This window comes from Cannabis sativa, chromosome 8 (assembly GCF_029168945.1).
Source record: "Cannabis sativa cultivar Pink pepper isolate KNU-18-1 chromosome 8, ASM2916894v1, whole genome shotgun sequence".
In the NCBI taxonomy this organism is placed as follows: Eukaryota; Viridiplantae; Streptophyta; class Magnoliopsida; order Rosales; family Cannabaceae; genus Cannabis; species Cannabis sativa.
The window spans coordinates 36,464,078-36,487,030 of NC_083608.1; the positions used below are offsets into that span (position 1 = coordinate 36,464,078).

Consider the following 22,953-nt stretch of genomic DNA (forward strand, 5'->3'; position numbering starts at 1 on the left):
AGCCTACTTTTTGGTCAGGGTAATACATACATTTTGGGAACACGGTAGTGCGATTGAGTGGGAGCGCTAACATAAATATGGAATCTATAGCTTCTATCTGGCGAATAGTAAGCAAAGGGTGATTTCCTTCGAGCTTAACCAAACGAGATAAATGATTGAGTACTCATTTCACTTAGTTGAAATATCATTTATACAGGGTTAAGTGTTTTAAGGATAAAATACATTGTAGGGTGTTACGGTAATTTAGTCCCTTTACAGTGTAAATCATCCATATAGAGGATCATTGATCACATTAGGATTATAACAATGAATAACTAATGATGTGTCTATATGGTGAAACATATAGAGCATTCTATATACTGAGAGTGCAATTCTGAGTTCTATGTGTGGATTCAACGAAGAATTAATAAGTCAATGAATTTAAGTCGTAAATTCTAGATCTGCTTATTGGAAGCTCGGATATATAGACCCATGGTCCCCCCACTAGTTGAGATAATATTACTTGTAAGACTCAATTAATTGATTTTAATTAATCAATTATAATTCTCAAGATAGACTGTGTCTATTTGAGAATTTATCACTTATTAAAGGCAAAACAGTAAATAGAGATTTTGAAGGGCATATTTATTAATTAGGAAACTTTAATTAGTTTTATTATTAATAAAATAAATGACAATATATTATTTGATAATTAATTTTAATTATTAAATAATTAGATTTGACATTTATGTGGTTGAACAAAGGAATTGGCAGTTTTTGACAAAACAGGAAACTATCAATGTAGGAAAATGAAAGTTAAAAAAGTGGCAAGCCTTGTATCCACAATGCCTAGGCCGGCCACTTAAGCTTCCTTTTCTCATTGATTTTTTCAATTTTAAATGTCAATTAATTCAACCATAGCCCTGGGTGGTCTTCTATAAATAGAAGGCAAAGGCTTCAGTTTTAAACAACATAATACAACATTATTCTGACAGAATTTTCTCACTCAAAAATTCTCTCTGAGTCGCCACCCTCTCTCTCTTTATTCCTTCACTGTTTCGAAATCTATAAGTGTTAGAGTAGTGCCCACACACATCAAGTAATACCTCAATCATAGTGCGGAAGGCTGTGTAGAATTCAGAAACAACAAAGAAGGACTATCGGGCTTAGATCTTGATTATACTCTGCTACAAAAAGGAATCAAGGGTTAGAGATCTGAGTGGGAGGAGACATATATTCCGCTACACCCAATGTAAGATTTCTGATACTTTTATGTGTTTAATTTTCATCGTTTTAGAAGTTCATATTTAGGTTGTTAAATCAACATACTTGTGAGTAGATCTAAGTTCCTGGTAAAATAACTTCCAACAACCATGATATAGATACGTTATGATTATCCATTGTTACAATCCTAATAGTTAAGAATCCTCTATAGATGATCTACATTGAATAGGGACAAATTTACCGTTCTACCCTTTAATGTATTTTATACTTAAAACACTAAGCTACCTATAAATGATACTTTAGTAAACTAATATAATTACTGAAATGAGACCTCAATCATTTATCTCTATTCAGCCAAGCTCAAAGAAAATCATCGTTTCACTTTTAAATACCTATAGAAGCTATAGATTTCATATCTATGATCAGCACTCCCACTCAATTGAACTACCATGTTCCCAAGATGTAAGTATCCACCAGAACCAAAAGTTAGCTTCCACGAACAAGTCAAAGAACATAAATAATACAACTAAGCTGAACCTAACCATATCAGGATTAAGATCCATAGACCTAAGATCAAACATTGATATTGACTTAGAAAGATATAACGGTAAGTTTATGATATCTTATCCAAGATCAATATCGGTCCCTTCCAATGCATACTCCATACATCCGATACTGATAAACTTTGCTAATGCCCTAGAAAGGACATAAGGGCATACCACTTATCCAAGGTGTAAGTATACCTCATCGCTAATTATCATGCCAGTCTAAATCCAGTGAACTGACAAATCATGGGAATTAAACTTTTGAACATATATTCATGTTAATATTCCACTGTGCTAACGATACTATAACCATGAACAAGTATATATGTTCTAGACTTAATAGAATTTATACATTAAACATAATCATGAAATAAATCATGTGAACCATGCAACATAAAACGATTTCTGATCTTTATTAATTAGTAAATCTGATTATATTGAAATAGATTTTGTTTAGGGCACAAAACCCAACAGGGCAATGGCTGGTTACTCCATCTGCAAATCTTCGAACGAAGCAAGGATCGCTTTGAGAGGATGAAGTCAGAAGAAACTCGTAGGAAAAAGGTCAAGGACAAAGATGGCATGTAAGCCTTCGAACAAATTTAATGGTGATCATTGACGAAGAAGCTTGAGTTTTTTTTTTTTTTCAGACTCTCTAAAATGGAGAAAGTAGTGCAAAGGTGGTTTCTTTTTTCTTACTTTATACCCATGATGGTGGCTTCGTTAGATTAGAGAAAGATTTGATCCTACGGGCATGATTCAAAGTAGAAGTGGAAAAGATGGTCATTTAATTCTGATGTACCTCGAAATCGCACAACCGCCAAAATCAGAGGACATGCGTCTTTTCAAAAAAGAGGAGCATGATGAAACTACCATTTGTAATCATTAAAAAGCTCTTTTTATTAAAAAAAACAAAAAATAACTTTTTAAGGGGCAATTGCTATACCCAAAATTCGGTGAGCACATTAGAGGAAGACATGCGTCGAGCTGGGAAGAACGAAGAACTCAAACACACAATTATAAGTACACTTGGCATGGAACAACTTGTTAGAAACACAATTCCCAGAGTATGTTTATAACTCGGCTGGCTGAATAGTCTTCTGCGAGACAGAAACGTACGAACTGCTAACTCGTGTATCGACGAGAAACCATGCGATTGCAAGTGTGCATGATGAGGCCTCAACCTCGCTGCGTGAAAGAGAAATGATAACGATAAAAACACTTAGCGTATATTCCATGATGTACAAACTAAGTGTAAACAGTTTGGTGAATCAAGATGGCAGACAGCGAGCCATCTATCTCGCTGGAAGATGGCACGCATGCGAGAAAGATCATCTCGACACCAGAAAATATAGTTATCAGAATTAAAGTAATTTTGGGAAGTCATATGACGAGCCACAGCTCGCCATCAAAGTTAACTCGACACCATTCCTAGCGAGGCATTCCTATGAGTTGAGGTTTACCACAAATCAATAAATATGCGTTCATCTCTGCCCAATAAAAGCGGGATACTTACAACTGTGTGAATTATAAATAAAACCTCATTTACTCAGCTTGATTTGTAATCGAATCTCGTGATTTGAGGGAATAATTGCTGTAACGATTACAGTCAACTTTTGTAATTTACTGCCCACTATGTAATTATAAATAGTGGCAGACAATATCAAAAGGGACGATGAAAAAATCTCATACAAGAGAAGCCCTAAAAAAAATTAAAAATCTGAATAAGATTGACTCGTGGACTATGCAGAATTTTAACTGCAAAACGACGTAAAAAAACCCTGTGTTCATTTCTATTTTTCTATAGCTTTTTATTCTTTCTGTGTGAAATCACTATCGTGAGCCTCAAATTCAGTTAACAAAAATCTGGGTTAACAACAAGTAACACAAGTCAGTTAAGAGATGAGTTGTGTAAGAGTGACAACTCTTTCCTAAACGCATAGCTCTGTAACTAACTTTATAACAGAAAACTAACCTACTAACTACCTTCACTAATAATTAATAATTGACAACAACCTCGTTAAACTAATATTATATAGCATTAGCAAAATGCTTGAATTTTTATTAATCAATATCAAATATATATATATAATACTAATAAACCTTGCCCTTTATTTTTATAAAACTTTTAAAACTAATATAGGTATATAATGCATTGATCAAATAACCTTAAATAATATTTAATTGATAACGATTTCAACACTAATAATATTATCCTTTTACTCTCGTAATTGGTTATTGTTGTTATTATTACTATGTTTGTTACATTTTTGAGGATTAATAAAATATATGTTATAAAAAAATTATTATAAATCTCATATTAATTAAATTTTTCAACGGAAGTTGTTATTTTTTAAGGTTATTATTATTTTGTAATGATGAATTTCAGACTTTGTCTCAATCATCTCCACCATCAATTTCTACCAAGGGTTTCACTAACTTTTCAATGTTTTTAATTATAGTATTAAAAGTATTGGGTGATTTTATTGGGCTTTGTGCCCTAAATAAAACTCATTTGATATTGATTAATAAAAATTCAAGCATTTTGCTAATGCTATGTAATATTAGTATTATAGTATTATGCAAAGAAGAGTTAATAGTAATATATATTAATTATTGTTTCATTGAGTTAATTATTATAATTCAAAATATGTTAAATATATATAGATGTAGTAATACCATTTATCCAATGCTTCTGGGGTTGGAAATGAAATCCAGTTCTATGTGGGATTGACTTCATCAATATCCAGAGATTGATATTCTTGAATTATCTTATGAGAACCTTCCACACCATAATATTATTATTATCAAAACAGTAACAAAATAGTAATAAAAATGATAAAAACCTTAATAACCCCATAATTATAAAAACGATTAGAAATGGTTTTGGGTATGGGAGTATTTTTAAAGGAGAGAGTGATAATTTATGTAACTACTTTATTAAAATATTTGGGTGTTAGATATATTTTTCAACACTAATAATATTATCATTTTACTCTCGTAATTTGTTATTGTTGTTATTATTACTATGTTTGTTACATTTTTCAGGATTAATTAAATATATGTTATAAAAAAATTATTATAAATCTCATATTAATAAAACTTTTCAACAAAAATTGTTGTTTTTTAAGATTATTATTATTTTGTAATGATGAATTTCAGACTTTGTCTCAATCATCTCCACCATCGATTTCTACCAAGGGTTTCACTAACTTTTCAATATTTTTAATTATAGTATTAAAATTATTGGGTGATTATGTTGGGCTTTGTGCCCTAAATAAAACTCATTTGATATTAATTAATAAAAATTCAAGTATTTTGCTAATGCTATGTAATATTAGTATTATAATATTATACAAAAAAGAGTTAATACTAATGTATATTAATTATTGTTTCATCGAGTTAATTATTATGATTCAAAATATGTTAAATGTATATAGATGTAGTAATACCATTTATCTAATGCTTCTGGGGTTGGAAATGAAATCCAGTGAATGAGATTGACTTCATCAATATCTAGAGATTGATATTCTGGAATTATCTTATGAGAACCTTCCACACCATAATAATTATTATCATAAAAAAAGTAACAAAATAGTAATAAAAATGATAAAAACCTTAATAGCCCCATAATTATGAAAACGATTAGAAATGGTTTTGGATATGGGAGTATTTTTAAAGAAGAGAGTGATAATCTATGTAACTACTTTATTAAAATATGTGGGTGGTTGATATATTTTTCAGCACTAATAATATTATCCTTTTACTCTCGTAATTTGTTATTATTGTTATTATTACTATGTTTGTTATATTTTTCAGAATTAATAAAATATATGTTATAAAAAAATTATTATAAATCTCATATTAATAAAACTTTTCAACGGAAATTGTTGTTTTTTAAGGTTATTATTATTTTGTAATGATGAATTTCAGACTTTGTCTCAATCATCTCCACTATCGATTTCTACCAAGGGTTTCACTAACTTTTTAATATTTTTAATTATAGTATTAAAAGTATTGGGTGATTCTGTAGGGCTTTGTGCCCTAAATAAAACCCATTTGATATTAATTAATAAAAATTCAAACATTTTGCTAATGCTATGTAATATTAGTATTATAGTATTATGTAAAAAAGAGTTAATAGTAATATAGATTAATTTTTGTTTCATTGAGTTAATTATTATGATTCAAAATATGTTAAATATATAGATGTAGTAATACCATTGATCCAATGCTTCTGGTGTTGGAAATGAAATCCAGTTCTGTGAATAGAATTGAATTTGTCAATATCCAGAGATTGATATTCTGGAATTATCTTATGAGAACCTTCCACACCATAATAATTATTATTATCGAAACAGTAACAAAATTATAATAAAAATAATAAAAATCTTAATAACCCCATAATTATGAAAACGATTAGAAATGGTTTTGGATATGGGAGTATTTTTAAAGGAGAGAGTGATAATCTATGTAACTACTTTATTAAAATATTTAGGTGTTGGATAGATTTTTCAGCACTAATAATATTATCCTTTTACTCTCATAATTTTTTATTGCTGTTATTATTACTATATTTGTTACATTTTTCAGGATTAATAAAATACATGTTATAAAAAAATTATTATAAATCTCATATTAATTAAACTTTTCAACTAAAATTGTTGTTTTAAAGGTTATTTGTAATGATAAATTTCAGACTTTGTCTCAATCATATCCACCATCGATTTCTACCAAGGGTTTCACTAACTTTTTAATGTTTTTAAGTATAGTATTAAAAGTATTGGGTGATTCTGTTGGGCTTTGTGCCCTAAATAAAACTATTAACGCAGATTTTCGTTAACCAAATTTGAGCTTCATGATTATGATTCAACATAGAAAATATAAAAGTAATAGAAAAATAGTATATAGACACAAGGTTTTTTACGTGGTTTTGCAGTTAAAATTTTGCATAGTCCATGAGTCAATCTTATTCAGATTTCTGAGTCTTTTGCTTTAGGACCTCGCGCCTAAGAGTTTTTTTCTCTCCCGTTTTGATCTTGTCTGCCACTATTTATAATTGCATAATGGCAGTTAATTACAAAGCTGACCAAAATGTAATTACAGTTATTATCCCTTAAATCATGGGATCTGATTACATATTACAAAATGTAAATGCGGTATATGATTTTAAAAATCACTTAGCTGTGATTTTTCCGCTTTTATTGGGTCAAGAATATCGTGTTTTTAACACTTCTTTAATTGTTGAAACTAAAGATGTCTCGACAGATACTTGATGGTAGTGATCCCAATGGCGAGCTGGAACCATCCTTCTTTTTGAGGTCGACAAGATATGTTTACGTCGATTGCAGATATAAGGAAATCTGTTGACTTGCCAGGGTTGTGAGTCTCGACCTTCCATTAGTTGGATGAAACTACAGGAAGTTCTTCTCGTAGCGAGATGGTCGTCTCGCATTCTTGTACTCCGAGCCAGTTCGACTTTTACACTCAGTTTGCTTATTTGTAAGCTGAGGTATGTGTTATTCTTCTCTAGTGCCTCACTATTCTCTTTTTAGCCACATATGGTTTCTTATTTATACTCTAAGTACCCATTCGTACATCAATTCCTCGCCTAAGACTTTACAGTCTGTGGGTTGCAGATATACTCTAGTCCTTACGCAATTAATGAGTTATTCCATAAAAAAAATATGGCACCGATTCATATTCCCTTTATCTTGACACGTGTCCTCCAGCCGAATTTCGGGTATAATAATTTCCCCTTAAAAAGTTCTTTTTTAGTAAAAAGAGCTTTTTAATAATTAAGGAGGGCATTTTCGCCAAAATCCTTTCTTGGAAAGGACACCTCCTTTGATTTTGGCGGTTGTATGGTTTCAAAGATCATTATGAATCGCCTATTCATATTCTGTCTGATTCCCAGCCGTTAGATTTCTTAATCTTTGGCTTTCTTGTCACCGTACTTCGTGTATAAAAGGGCGGCTCAAGCTTGTTATTTTTCACAAACCTTCTAGCTCTTTAGTGAAATTCATTTTCAGAATAGATTACCTCCTTACTGCCAAAATGTCTCTTCTGAGTTTAGAAGTTTATCCTCCCAGACTCGTAGTACCCAGATGCACCAACCAATTTCCATTCGTTCCTACAGACTTCAGGTTGATGAAGAATTCCAAGGGAAGATTGGCATGGTTTCGATTGAATTTGAGGAGGAAGTTGGCGTGGTTTCTATCAAAGAAACCAACCAACTTAAGGCCCTATCCTGTGCCAGGAGATCTTTGCGTCAGCCTCTCTTCAGTGTTGAGTGATTTCTTGAGGTTGGGAGATAGATCTCGGCTTCAGGTAATGGGATCTTTCGATGATGAGGAGAATAGGGTTTGCACAGAGATCAAGGCTCTCTACGTGCTGACGGTCTTTCTCGTCTATATGTAGCCGGTCTTTCTCCAAGCTATGTGTAGACGGTCTTTCTCTCTCATCCTTTGCTTAGGAGAATGACTCAATGGTTTGCCCTTAGTGCCATTTTTGTAGCCAGTCTTAAGTTTTCCTTATCTTAAATGCCTTGTACTATTTTTATTCGAACTTAATACAATTACATTTGCTTGCGTTATTATTCACAATGTAAACAATTATATTTTGATCGAATATACAGTAGTTTTGGGGTTTTCCATTGCTCGTAATCTTCTTGTTTAAGTAGTTAATAATCTACCAAACTTTATGATTTTCAAGCGGTTGCCAATTCTGCCTCGCAATCGCAGTTATAATCTGCCTTAAGCAAACTTAAATATACTTTAAGGATTTTATCACTTTGTATATTTTTAATTTGCTCGCATGAATAGTTATATAATATATCCGTTTTCTAGGTTTAAGTACTTTATCAAGGCATTGTGGTGCCTCGTTTAGTACTTTCCTAGATCGCGAGAACTGTTAGTATTTAGTTTTGTACGCGAGTTATAACTTTTGATTTTCTACTCCCGTCAGATAGGTTATAAATAAAAAATTATTTTGATCCTTTCTTCGTCAAAAAAGTTTGATCAAGGTGTTATAACGATTCGACCCCTTTCTCGTCAAAAAGGTTTGGTCAGGTTATTATAACAATTCGACTATACTTTCGTCAAAGAGGTTTAGTCAAAAACCTTTGAATATCAATTTTTTTTTTTGAAATAGCAGGTTTGCATTATAAAATGTATTTCAAGATGAATTCTGGTTAGTCATACATAATCCTCTTAAGTAATTTTAAAGAATGAAACTTTGTAATTACTGAATGTAAATGATTCTCTTTATTCATAACTGAAGTTTAAGGCTTACATCAGTAATGCGAGTTACATCATTTATTCATTGATAGTAGGGTCACAAATGTTCTATATTCCAGTAGTTTTTTATTAGCGAGCCATCAGGCCGAGCCAATTTATAGACTTCGACTCCAACTACTACTTCGATGACATATGGACCCTCCCAGTTCGGGTTGAACACTCCTGTTAATGCATCTCTCGTTGTAACACCCTAACTAGCATAGGCGTATTACGTGATTTTTAAACATACTGTGCAGCTCGTTGCTAATCAACGAGGTTTATGGAAAAACGTGATTAATTAAAATTTTTGCTTTTTAATTTAACTTGTAAAATATTTATACAAAATACTCGGGATCCCGATTACAAAACCATTTACAAAAGTTTACTGTCTATATAAAATACTTGTCGCCTAGCGACTAATTACAAAAATAGCCTTGCTGTCCCAATGATCGTACGCTCCAAGCCTAACCGCCCCGACATGTACAATCTTCATAGGCTCGTTCACGGTCCATCGGCCCTAGCCTTGCCTTTACCTACACATAAACATAGCACTGTGAGTCGACAGACTCAGTAAGAAAAGCATAATAATACTCATACATAAATCCCGGTCTTGATCAGACGCCCATACCCCTGACCATAATCCTAACTGCCGTGTCCAACACGATACGGAGTCCCCCTAACTGCCGTGTCCAACACGGTACTGAGTTCTGAACGTTCATAGGGACGGTACTATTGACAAGTAACAGCCTAATCGGTCGAACCGGTCATACTCCGGCTGCTGGTCATACTCCGGCTGTACCGACGTGTTACAGTATCAGCCTAATCGGTCGAACCGGTCATACTCCACCGCCGGTCATACTCCACCGTACCGACGTGATATGTCAAATAGTACGGAACCACCAACCTAAGTATCAGCCTAATCGGTCGAACCGGTCATACTCCGGCTGGTCATACTCCCGGCTCGTACCGATGTGATACGGTGTCGGCCTAATCGGTCGAATCGGTCATACTCCAAATTTCTTGGTCATACTCCAGCCTGTACCGACGTGACACAGTCGGATGGTTCGAAGCCAACATACATATCTAATGTAATCTAACATGCTTCCTACATGCACGCTAAACATGTAATCTACATATGCATACTGTTATACTAATCTAACCTGGATTCCGAATTCAGGTGTGCCGGTCAACCTGACTGGAACTATCTACGCGGCGGATTACAGGCTCCTAAACCATAAAAATCACAACACTATAAGTGATACGCTAAATCACTTCCCGGGGACTTAAACTAGGAACTAAAAGTTTCCCTATCGATAAAAAGCATGGCAATACCCCAACTAACATAAAAACGAGGAAATCTAGGGTTCCTGAAATTTTCCCAACCGGTAGACCGGTTGCCCAACCGGAATTCCGGTTCTGAGAATTTTCAAAACCCATCCGGAATTCCGGATGCACAACCGGAATTCCGGTTCCTCGCAGGCAGAAATTCAAAAATTCATAACTCAACCAAAACAAATCCAAACAACCTCAAACCTTCCAGACCTGTTCTATAGGTCCCAAATAACAGTTCTAAAGCAACAAAACCACCCAGAACTCACAGAATCAAAAATCACCATTAAAGCATCAAGCTTTGAGTTTTAAACTCAAACTTGATCAAACACTACCAACATGCAATCAAACCAGTCCAAACCTGCCTAAACATGCATACAATAACCTCTGAAAACACAAGAAATCGACCTCAACAAACACAGCAACAAAACTCACAATTTTACTTTGAAAACTCAAGCTTTTGCATAGAAAAACCATAACTCAATCAACCTAACCATCAAGCATTACTAGCAGCTCAAATAACTTCAATTAAACATGCTTAATTCTCTGCAAACAATAATAAAATCACAGCAGCAACAACCACTTAAACTATGCATGCAACCACATCTTTTTCATCATTTTTCAAAAAAACAAAGGAAGAAAAGCTAGACAAGAAATACCTCTTCAAGGATCACACTAGACTTGCTGAAAATCACTAGAATCACAAGAGAAAATCCACTTTTTCTTGCTGCTCAAAGGGGCCGAAATGGAGAGGAAAAGAGAGAGAGCTTTTGAGAAATTTTCTAATTTTTTCTTTCTAAGTTTGGAAAAAATGAGGATAAATGCCACCTAACTCTTTTACTTCAGCCAAACAAATAACATATTAAACATATAATTTACACATTATTAAACCACAAAAAGACAAACTAACAATGGGACAAAATGACCATTTTGCCACTTCACACTAAAATCACATAATTAACACTAAAGTGGTATTTTTGGGAAATTCTAAATTCCCGGCCATTCCCGACATTCCCAATGTCTAATAAACCGTCCCAAACTACTAACATACTAAGTTGTGATTTTACTGAGCCAAACACCGAGTTCCATGTTACCGGGCACCGGAAATGTAAAATTATGAAAACTACTAAATGACATAAAATGCATCTCAGAATTCAATAATAACAGTATAATAATTATTTAAATAGCTATAAATAATTTCATAATTAAACATGATTAACTACTAATTTCCAAATTAAACTAAGCGATCTTTACACTCGTATTTGCAAAGACTCGTCTTAACAACAAGTCTCCAACATTGAATAATCTTTTCTTAACTCTTTTTTTGAAGTATCTTGTGACTCGGTGTTGGTATGCAGTGTTGGGGATTTGCGACTCAGTTTGTTTTTCCACAAGTAGATCCAAGGACAATTTCAAAGGTTCCTGGTTTTCTTCTTGATTATGAAACTCTCTTCTGTGAGTTGATATATTCACTTCAGCATGCAGCATTGCTTCCGAGCCAAATCCTAGCGAGAAAGGAGTGTGTCCCGTGGCTATTTTCTCGGTAGTTCTGTGGGCCCAGAGCACCTGAGGTAGCTCATCAACCCATTTGCCTTTGGCAGCGTCTAACTTCTTCTTGATAGTATCCTTTAGGGTTTTATTAATGGCTTCCACTTGTCCATTTGCCTGAGGCCTGGATACTGACAAGAAGGTTTTGATAATTTTATTCTTCTCGTAGAATTCAGTGAACAAGTCGCCATCAAATTGGGTTCCATTATCGGATACTATCTTTATGGAAATTCCAAACCTACAGATAATGTTCTTGACGATGAAGTCAAGGACTTTCTTGCATGTTATGGATACAAGGGGCTCGACCTCCGTCCATTTAGTGAAGAAGTCGACTGCTATTACTGCATACTTAGCTTCTCCTCGCCCAGTGGGTAATGCCCCAATCAGGTCGATCCCCCATATAGCAAATGGGTAGGGCAAGGTCATCATTCTAAGTTCGTTGGCGGTACGCGAGGTATATGTAAAAATCTCTGACATTTATCACATCTCTTGACAAACTCATGTGTGTCCTTATTGATCGTTAGCCAGTAATATCCTTGTCTAATGATCTTTTTAGATAGACTTTGCCAACCTGCATGATCTCGGCAAAAGCCTTCATGAATTTCTCTGATGATTTTGTCTGCTTCTGCGGGAAGAACACACCGAAGTAGTGGCATAGAATACCTTCTTCTATATAGTTTGCCTTCGATCATTGTGTAGCGAGGCATTGTATACAAACGTTTCCTTGCCTCGTTTTTGTCATTTGAAAGTTGCCCGTCGAGTAAATAGTTAATAATAGGCGTCATCCATGTTGGAGAGCAATCTATCATTTTGACGTCTTCATTTTCACATATACTTGGCTCGCTCAGCATTTCTACCGGGACCAGATTAAGTTCATCCAGATCATTCTGCGAGGCCAGTTTTGCCAAGGCATCGGCGTTGGAGTTTTGTTCTCTCGGAATTTGTTCGATTTTAAAGTAATCGAATCTTTCCAAGTTCTTCTGAACTTTCTCTAAATACTTCGCCATTTTCAAGCCTTTGGCCTGGTATTCCCCGAGGACCTGGTTTACGATCAACTGCGAATCACTGTGACAAATGAGATTTTTGACTTTCAAGGCCTCTGCTATCTTTAAGCCGGCAATCAAGGCTTCATACTCAGCCTCGTTATTAGATGCGCCAAATTATAACCTCAGAGCATAGTGAAACTTAAAGCCTTTCAGCGATATTAATATCACCCCTGCACTCGAACCCTACTCGTTGGATGTGCCATCCACATATAACTTCCAGGTTCCGAATCTCGCTGATCAGATGGGATTTCTTCAGGAGTTATACCTTTTATCAAGAAGTCAACTAAAGCTTGACCCTTGATAGATGTTCAAGGATGGTATGTTATGTCGAACTACCCCAGTTCAATCGACCATTTTATCAATCTTCCAGAAGCATCTAGTTTTGATAAAACTTGTCTCAAGGGCTAATCAGTTAACACTTTTATGGGGTGAGCCTGGAAGTATGGTCGTAGCTTGCGAGACACATGGACTAGGCATAACGCGAGTTTTTATAGAGGGGGATACCTGGATTCTGCCCCTAGTAACCTTTTACTTACGTAGTAAATAGGTTGCTGGTGCTTACCCTCTTGTCGCACTATAGCTGCACTAATCGCTTCTTCTGAGATGGCCAAATAAAGAAATAACATCTCTCCAATTATTGGTTTGGCAAAACCAATAACTGGAGGCGTTGCAAAATGCCTTTTTATGTTCTGAAAGGCCTCTTCGCATTCTTTTGTCCACTCAAACTTTATGTTGCCTTGCAATATGTTATCAAACGGTACACACTTATCAGTTGACTTCGAAATGAATCTGTTAAGTGCCGCCATTCTTCTTGTTAGGGCCTGTACTTCCTTAGGCTTTGTCGGGGATGACATGTCTATTAATGCCTTGATTTTTTCAAGATTTTCCTCAATGCCCCTCGCGTTAACTATGAATCCCAAAAAATTTCTCGAGGAGACTCTGAAGGAACATTTTTTTGGGTTTAGCTTCATGTTATACTTTTTTAATATTTTAAAGCATTCTGCGAGGTCTGATTTGTGATCCTTACTCTTTATCGATTTCACCGACATATCGTCGACATAAACTTCCATGTTTTGCCCTATTTGATTTGTGAACATTTCATTTACTAGTCGCTGATACATTACCCCAGCGTGCTTCAGTCCGAATGGCATGACTTTATAAGAATGGAGTCCCATGTTGGTTACGAAGCTTGTATGTTCTTGATCTGAGACATACATGTTTATCTGGTTATATCCTATAATATGCGTCCATAAAAGACATAAGCTCGTGCCCTGCTATTGCATCCACTAACTGGTCGCTCCTGGGAAGTGGAAAACAGTCTTTCAGGCACGCCTTGTTCAAATCGGAGAAATCAATACAAGTTCTCCAAGTTTCGTTAGGTTTCAGGACAAGAACAGGATTGGCTATCAACGAGGGATAAAATACCTCGCGTATAAAATTGTTGACTAGCAACTTGTCAACTTCCTGTTTTAGTGCCCCTTGCCTCTCGGAATCCAAGGGCCTCCTTTTTTGTCTCTTCGCTGGGTACTTGGGATCAACATTTAAGTGATGGTAGATAATCTTAGGGTCGATCCCTATCATAACCCCATAATTCCAGGCGAATTGATCCTGGTTCGCCTTCAAAAAGCTTATTAATTGCTATTTGAGCTGCTCGTCCAGGTTCTTCCCAATGCACACACATTTGTTGGGATTTCCTGGGTCAAGAATAACCTGCTCCAATTCTTCAATTAGTTTTAGTAGGTTTCTTTCATCTTGAACTCGAGGATCAAGATCTTCATCTTTCTTCTCGTTTCATCCTGCCAGGATCGTCATCAGCTGATGACCGACCTTCCTATGGTGCAGCTACACCCTACACCCTTCACCACAATCAAGAGGAGACTCGCGCTACGGTGAAACACGCGTTCAACCAGCAGCAGCGGGAGTTCCAATAATGGATGGATCGCACCACTAGGGAGATGTGAGCCCAGCAAGAAAAAGTCAACCGTAGGGAAAGAGAAGTTGTTGATCTGATCCAACAATTTGCCCAGTGAACTGGAAGGCAGAGGATTGGGGACTAATTGTCTAGACGGAGCGACCACAGGAGAAAGGGGTTGTATATCTCAAGCGGTGGGCCTATGCACAGACCAGAAGGATGTCCTACCAACTACGTGCAACCGCCTAGGAGAGACAAACCTACCGATTCAAGGCCCCAAGAGCATAATCATTACTATCATGCTGATGAGCAAGTTTTACCAGGTCACTACCTTAGAAGGGATGACCAGACCAATTTTCGACTCGGGCCAGAAGGAAGAAATGAAGATGCACCTCCTCCGCATGTAGGGGGATCTCAAGGGTATGTCCCCCAATACCACTAGCACGGAAGAGTCTAGGTATATGGGCGGAATAAGAACAATAACCAGCAACCCCGACAAGATCGAACAAGGTCTTAGAGTGATGAGTCATGTCTTAATAAAAATGATGCGGTGCTGAAAGTTGGCCTTATGACAACTGTCAATGAAGGCGCGATAATCGCCAAGATAATATGCCCAGCAATGGTAATAATCACCAGGATAACGTGTTTAATAACGGAAATCCTCCCAAGCCAGAGAGGTCCACCAGCCAAAACTCAGGCAAGAAGCCTAAAGCACACTCAGTTTTCCAAGAAATGAGACCCAGGCGTGGAAATGATCTTCGAGATAATTTAAATCGAAAGAGGAATAATCGGGATGGACATTTTATTCCCCCGCATAATTATAGCTAGGGCTGTACAAAAAATTCGTAAACCGCCCAAACCAAATAACCCGCCCAAACCAAACCAAAAAAACCGATAAAAATTATAAACCGAAATAACCCGAAAAAATTACAAACCGCCCAATCTGTTAATTGGGCGGGTTGAAAATAGGTCCAACCCGCCCAATTAAACCGAATAACCCGACCAACCCGATTTTGGGTTTTTTTTTTTTTTTACTTTTTAGTTTTCATTATATATAAGAGATTCACCTGTTGTTCGTTTGTGGTGCAACCTCAGAGGTAACTCGTCTATAATGTAGGGGTAGGAGCTGACTGAGATCGCCCAACTCCACCGGATGTGATACGGCCAGGAAAATGCTCAGCCAATGGCAGAATCAGTTCTGGAGCCATCTGCAATCAAACAAAACAAAAATGCCTATTTATCATAAATCACATAAAATCGCATAAAAAACAGAGAACAAATGGTGTAAGTCATCGCACAAAAATCGCATAACATCGCCAAATAATCACACAATCCTTACAGGCACAACTGTCAGGTGAACATCGCACAAAATCGCACATAACTCGCACAACATCGCTCAAATTACCAAAACTAACAGAAATCAGAAATGCATTTTTTAATCGCATAAAACGTCGCACAAAATCGCACAAAATCGCACAAAATGCCCAAAACCAGCAAATTAATTCCCCCTATTCTACATTCTTCTCCAAACACAAAAACAAGCAAATCGAACCTAATTTCAACTACATTTTTCAGTTATATCACAGATGCACAATGTAAATGATAAATTGCAAAAAAAAAAAAATTAAGCTTAGCCCATACTTGGTTTATGGATTGTGCTTGGGACGATTTCCAACGGAGTGGGTCTCGTGTGGGTCGTGTGGGTCGACTGCGTGCGTTGGGTCGACTGCGTGCGTTGGGTTCGCAGTTCGTGTGGGTCGTGTGCGTCGTGTGGGTCGACTGCGTGCGTTGGGTTCGACGGTTCGTGAGTCGACTGGGTTCGTGGGTGGTGTGGGTCGACTGGGTTCGTGGGTCGTGTGGGTCGGCTGGGTTCGTCTGTCGTCTGGGTCAAGCGGTGGTGATAATGGTGCGGTGGTGAGAATGAGGGGTGGGGTTAGGTGAGTTTGAACCGAGAAAGGAAGAGAGAGAGAGAGGAGAGAGAGGGAAGTTAGAGAGATGGGGGGGAATTGAAATGATGGGGGTATTTTTGGAAGAAAATTGAAACATAGGTATATTTTTTTTATGTGTTATAATTGGGGATAATTAAACACCATGTCTAATTTTTTAGCATGGATTATCAAATTTCCCATATATAATAATATAAAGTTATATACTTAATTGTTAGTTTCAAAGTTATATATATTGTGATGTGCTTTGGTGGAATTTGATATTTTTAATTTATCTTTTTAATTTTTATTGACTTTGAAACCACAAAAAAAAAAAAATTGGCCGGTTTGAGCGGGTTAACCCGACCAAACCGTCCAAACCGTTGGTTGATTTACAATTTTTTTTTAAAAAAAATTGGCAGATTGCACTTAAATTTTAGCAACCCAAACTTCAGATTAGGTTAGAAAAAATATAGGATAAACCGCCCAAACTGACTGATGTACAACCCTAATTATAGCCTTATTTTAACAAATAGAGTCATAGACAATACGTATGTAGCCAAGTAAGGGTGGAAAACGGGTTTCGACACGGTACATGAACATGAACACGACACGAATTTTACGGGTTAGGGTCGGGAAAATTAGACGCGGGTCGAAAACGGATCGACACGACTTGACACGAAATAAAAACGGGTCAAACACGATGCAACCCGCTTAACACGAATGTGACACATTTGACACGATTTTTTTTAAATATAATAAAATAAAAAATGAATAATAATAATATAATTATATAAAAATATATATTTAATGATTCAATGTTAAGTTAAAAAATTTTAATTTTAATTTTTTTAACATGAAATTAAAAATATTTTAATTTTTTTTTAATTTTTATTAGATATATAACAAACTATATATATATAAATTTTCTAATAGAAATTAAAACTACTATTTTTCTCCATAATTCTAGCTTCAATAATAGTAAAACGGGTCACAGTAAGTCGACACAAACACGACACGATTTTTTACGGGTCGGATTAGGGTTGAGATAATTAGACACGAGTTAAAAAACGGATCGATACGCTTGACACTTAATATAAAAGCGTATCACATAAAATATGACACGAACACAATACGATGAGAAGTAGCCGAGCTGGGTTAAGAGTCCAATATTAAAGCCGAGTTGAGTTAAGAGTCCAATATTAAAGCCGAGTTGAGTCCAAAGCGGACAGTCGAGTCAGTGAGAAACAACTCATTCTAAAGTGGCTGGCCCGTTTGGAATAGCTTTTTAAAAAGTTGAAAGTGCTTTTTGAAAAAGTTGTTGCTTAAAAAGTGTTTGGTAAAATATAAAAAATAGCTTATTTTAAAATTTAAGCTAAAATTGTGGCTTTTAGTTAAAGTTGGCACACACCAACTTTTAGATTTTAGCTTTTACGGGAAGCTGAAATTTGGGTTTAATGAATTTTTTAGTTGACCCAATTACCCTCATTTAAATTAAAAAACTATCATTTTATTGAGGGTTTTTTTCAATCGTAAAATCAACCCAGACATATTGTATATTGCGGCTCCTCAAGTTCAATCGCAGGAATCTTCTCCTTCCCCGATCACTCGCACCGCCGTTTGCCAACACCGTCATCAATAACTCTGCACAATTAAGGTTTATCTCTTAACTTTTCCTTTGAATGCCATAGAAATATTTTTTGATTTTTCTTTTCAATCGAACCAATTTCTTTCTTTTCAATTTCTTTTATGTGATTATCATTTTAGATGATAAAATGTTCACTGTAAAATGATGCATCGATAGGTTCAACTGGGCTTCCTATATCATTACAATAAGTTCACAACATTTATGTTTAATAAAAAAGAAGCAAAACCGTGAATAGTAATAATTCAAAAATAACAAATAAAGTCATGTGATTAGATGTGTACCTCAATGAATTTTAATACATTCAAATGGTACTCTACTGTATTAAATGGTTCAATCTCATTATTGTTGTAGTAGATAATATTGATAGCCCAGAAATCTTGAATCTAATGTCAAAGTGACAAAAAAAAAAACCAACTTTAACATTAGAAAATGATAGAACCATTTTGGCATTAAGTAAAAGATTAGATACTTATCAGGAATGATAGAGAGAAGAAGACGCTCACCTCCATTAATGATTCATCTAAGCTTAGATCACTGTAACAAAAATGGGTTTGTTCCTCTTTAGTTATCAAAGAAGAAAGTTCATCACTTTTCCAAAATAAATCATTTTCTAGCAAAACCAATGGAAAAAAATTGTTACTTTTTCTCACACCCATTATCACAGTTCTTACTCTCTTCTTCTTCTTCTTTTTCCTCAAACTCATCTTCAAAATCTTCTTCCTCACAGAACAAGGTATCAAGAACCATTGAAGGATTTTGTAGGTCTTGAACCTCATCAAAATAGGTCATTTTTTATTCTTCCAAGAAAAATAAAGTAGAATAAAAATCACAACTTTACTCTTTATTAGTATGCCATGAAACTGAAAAATGTAAAGCTTTAAAAGCCTAAACCCCAAATACCCATATTCTATATCTATATATGTATCGGCAAGCCTTACTTTTACTTTCTCTTTCTACAATATGATGAGAAAGTGAGAGAGAGAGATAAATAAGTCAATAGTAAACCTTAGTCTTATATATGTGTGTATGTTGAAAATTATATATAAAAAGACAGATCAAATCAGAACTATATAAAAATAATATATATATAATCAAGGTAATTAAGCTTACCACTACTGTAAACTAGATAGACTGACCTTAACTCTTGGCATCATAGTATTACTCATATCTATATAATAACTAGTTAATTATAGTACTGGTACTATATTTTGATGAGAGTACTAACAAAAAACTATGCAAGAACATATATATATATTATATACATATAAATATTAGAAAATCAGTGTTTACATTACTTTGGTCTCACTTTAAAATTCTACTTTATGATAAAAATTTTAAGTACCCAAATAGAATAGAATGATGATGAGGCTATCATCATAATTATTATGTGTTTTTCGTGTTGGATTACTCTTTAGCTTTATGACTCATTATTTTACTTTTTACTTCTTAATAAAACTTATTATTTTAATTTAATTAGATGGAGAAAGAAAAAAATATTTGTACTAAAGGTGATGTAGCAGTACCACGAGGTAAAGCAATATAGAATTCTGAGAGTGTGAATTTTTTCTTGGAATTCTGTATCAAAGAGGTTGAGGATGGACATCGTCCTACTACTTATTTAGATAAAATTGGATATCTAAACTTGATTACAAATATGAAAAAAGCAAGCCGAAAGAGATTACACTAGAGCCCACTAAAAAATAAATGGGATGGATTGAAAAATGAATGGAAGCTTTGGAAGCAACTCAAGGGAAAAGAAACTGGTTTAGGATGGAGTATGCAAAAGAATACAATTGATGCAACTGAAGATTGGTGGAATAGTAAATTACAGGTACATTATAATCTTGTTAAATATTTATATGAACTAAAAGACTTTTTTATGAATGGTACATTTAATTAACAAACTTTCTTTTGTAGACTCATCCCGATGCTGCAAAGTTTCGCATTCGGGGAATTGAACCAGAAGTAGAGGAAAAATTAGATAAGATTTTTATGAACACTGTTGCTACAGGAGAGTATGCTTGGACACCTTCATCTGGAATAATTCCATCTGAGTCTGAAAAGCCTTTTAATGATACTGAAACCTTACATGAACAACTTGAGAGTAGTGATGATGATATAGAGATGCCTAATATTGATAGATTTTCTAAAGAGAAAACTAGCAAGAGAACAACTGAGCCACTTGAGAAACAAAATAAAAAAATGAAAAATGGAAAAGGAAAAATGAAGAAGACAGGGCCCGTAATGATATTTGAACAAATTGGTCGCCTTGCTGATGCCGTGGAGACAAGAAGTAGAAATATTGAAATAGCTAGAAAAGAGAATAGTATTGCCGAAGTTATGAAAATGTTAAATTCTTTGCCTGAAATCGAGAAAGGGAGCAGCTTGTATTTATTTGCAACGCGCTTGTTTATCATGAAAGAGAAGAGAGAGATGTTTGCTTCATTGGAAGAACCTGAGTTAATGCTTACTTGGCTCAAGAATGAGTATACTCTGGAATATAATTATAATGCTTAAATCGTTCAGAATAGTAGCCTTTATTTTCTAAACTTTGTGTAATGACTTTAATATATTTTTGTTATGTTATTTCTTTAATCGTATTGCTCTCAAGACTTTAATATATGTTTGTTATGTTTTTTCTTTAATTGTATTTGTTCTTCAGACTTGGTGTTATCACTAGTATGAATATGCTTTATTATTTTTTTTAACTTGCATTTGCTATAAAGACTTTATGGCTATTTCATATGTATTTCATATACTCTTTAATATTTACAGGATAATTTTAAATTAGAAATAATGGCAGACACTGATGAGGAGATTGAGTTACAATCGGCGTATCTAGCTACATATCTAGTTCAACATTATTATACAACATACATTGAAAAGACTCCTTGTATGAATTCTTCTCAGCGGTCATATGTGGTTGATGGAAATATTACAAGGAAATGAAAGTAGATGTCATAGAATGTTTAGGATGGAGAAGGGTGTTTTCATTAAATTATGCAATGAATTGGAAGCTAATTATGGATTTAAGGGTTCGAAGAGAATGTGTGCTCTTGAAATATTAGGCATGTTTTTATTTACATTAGGTCACGGTGCTGGAAACCGGTTGACACAAGAGCGATTCCAGCACTCAGGCGAGACAGTTAGTCGATATTTCAATAAGGTTTTAGATGTTTTATGTCATATGAGTGTAGATGTATTAAAACCTCCAGACCCAGACTTTAAAGATGTTCCTGAAGAGATATTGAGAGATTCTAGATACATGCCTCATTTTAAGGTAAGTCATACTTTAAAATTATACATTTTTTTTTTCTAGCTATAGTATATTTTTATAATTTAGTGTTCTTTTTTTAGAATTGTATTGGCGCAATAGACGGTGTACATGTGAATGCCGTAATTCCTCCTGAAGATCAAGTACCGTTTGTTGGTAGAAAAGGGGTACCAACTCAGAATGTCATGGCAGTATGTAATTTTGATATGCAATTTATATATGCATATGCCGGGTGGGAAGGTTCTGCTCATGATACAAGAATTTTTTATTCAGCTTTACGTAGTTCAACTTCAAATTTTCCAAAACCTCCCCAAGGTTGCCATCTAAACACATTTATAAATTATTAAAGTTTTATAATTTTTTAATTATGTTTTTATATTTTATTTGACAGGAAAATATTATTTAGTAGACGCGGGATACCCACAAATTACAGGTTTTTTAGGACCATATAAAGGCCAAAGATACCATCTTCCACAATTTCAACGAGGTAGCAAACCTACTGGCTATAAAGAGGTATTCAACCAGGCACATTCTTCTCTTCGAAGTGTTATTGAAAGAACTTTTGGAGTATGGAAGAAGAGATGGAAAATATTAAGAGATATGCCTAGTTATCCATACCAGAAGCAAGTAAAAATAGTGATTGCATCAATGGCCTTGCATAATTACATTCGAAGGCATGCAAAACGTGATCGACATTTTGAGAAAATTAGAGACAATCCAGATTATTGTGCAAATAATCAAACGAATATTGAAGATGAAGATGAGACCATTACAACTTCAAATTTAAATGAAATGGACAATATCAGAGATATGATTGCTGCAAGTTTAATGGGACATAATTAAAATATATTCATATATATTTTGTCAAATTAAATTGATTGTTATGAGCAAAATTTGTAATAATCTAAAATTATTTAATAGATAATATTTATGTTGATTTTTTAATTATTTTTAAATGTCTACTAATTATTTTATTATATATACAAAAATTAAATATTATAAAAAAATTATTATTATTTTCAATAAAATAAAAAAAAAATTATAAATATATGTTAATATGTATGAATTTATTTGAATAAATACATATGATACCTATTTTGGTCATTGTATATTTGACAACTATATAATCATTTAGTTTACCAAACACTTATATAAAACTTTTTAAACTCACAGTTGTTTTAAAATTATATTTACCAAACACTCAAATAGCCTTTTTCTCACAAAGACAACATAATGCTACACAAAG

General features: G+C 34.5%; 2 protein-coding genes across 2 annotated transcripts; both read left to right on the plus strand.

The window, feature by feature from the left end:
- Positions 1-20,132: 20,132 nt before the first annotated feature.
- LOC115700195 (L10-interacting MYB domain-containing protein-like) lies at positions 20,133-21,141 on the plus strand. The gene is made up of 2 exons (XM_030627758.2): positions 20,133-20,264; positions 20,351-21,141. Exons 1-2 carry the CDS (start codon positions 20,211-20,213, stop codon positions 20,948-20,950), a joined length of 654 nt encoding a protein of 217 aa, XP_030483618.2. The 5' UTR covers positions 20,133-20,210; the 3' UTR covers positions 20,951-21,141.
- Positions 21,142-21,229: 88 nt separating this feature from the next.
- LOC133030584 (uncharacterized) lies at positions 21,230-22,550 on the plus strand. Its single transcript, XM_061103376.1, has 4 exons — positions 21,230-21,326; positions 21,523-21,713; positions 21,791-21,947; positions 22,099-22,550. The coding sequence occupies exons 1-4, from the start codon at positions 21,230-21,232 to the stop codon at positions 22,548-22,550; spliced, it is 897 nt and encodes a 298-aa protein (XP_060959359.1).
- The last annotated feature ends 403 nt before the right edge of the window (positions 22,551-22,953 follow it).

Excerpts from the sequence above, each read along its gene's own strand:
- LOC115700195 (XM_030627758.2), top strand. The coding sequence starts at position 20,211 with ATGCAAAAGAATACAATTGATGCAACTGAAGATTGGTGGAATAGTAAA. Across the intron at positions 20,265-20,350 it reads GGTGGAATAGTAAATTACAG|ACTCATCCCGATGCTGCAAA; the intron begins GTACATTATAAT and ends TTTCTTTTGTAG.
- LOC133030584 (XM_061103376.1), top strand. The coding sequence starts at position 21,230 with ATGGCAGACACTGATGAGGAGATTGAGTTACAATCGGCGTATCTAGCT. Across the intron at positions 21,714-21,790 it reads GATACATGCCTCATTTTAAG|AATTGTATTGGCGCAATAGA; the intron begins GTAAGTCATACT and ends TTCTTTTTTTAG. Across the intron at positions 21,948-22,098 it reads TGCATATGCCGGGTGGGAAG|GAAAATATTATTTAGTAGAC; the intron begins GTTCTGCTCATG and ends TTTATTTGACAG.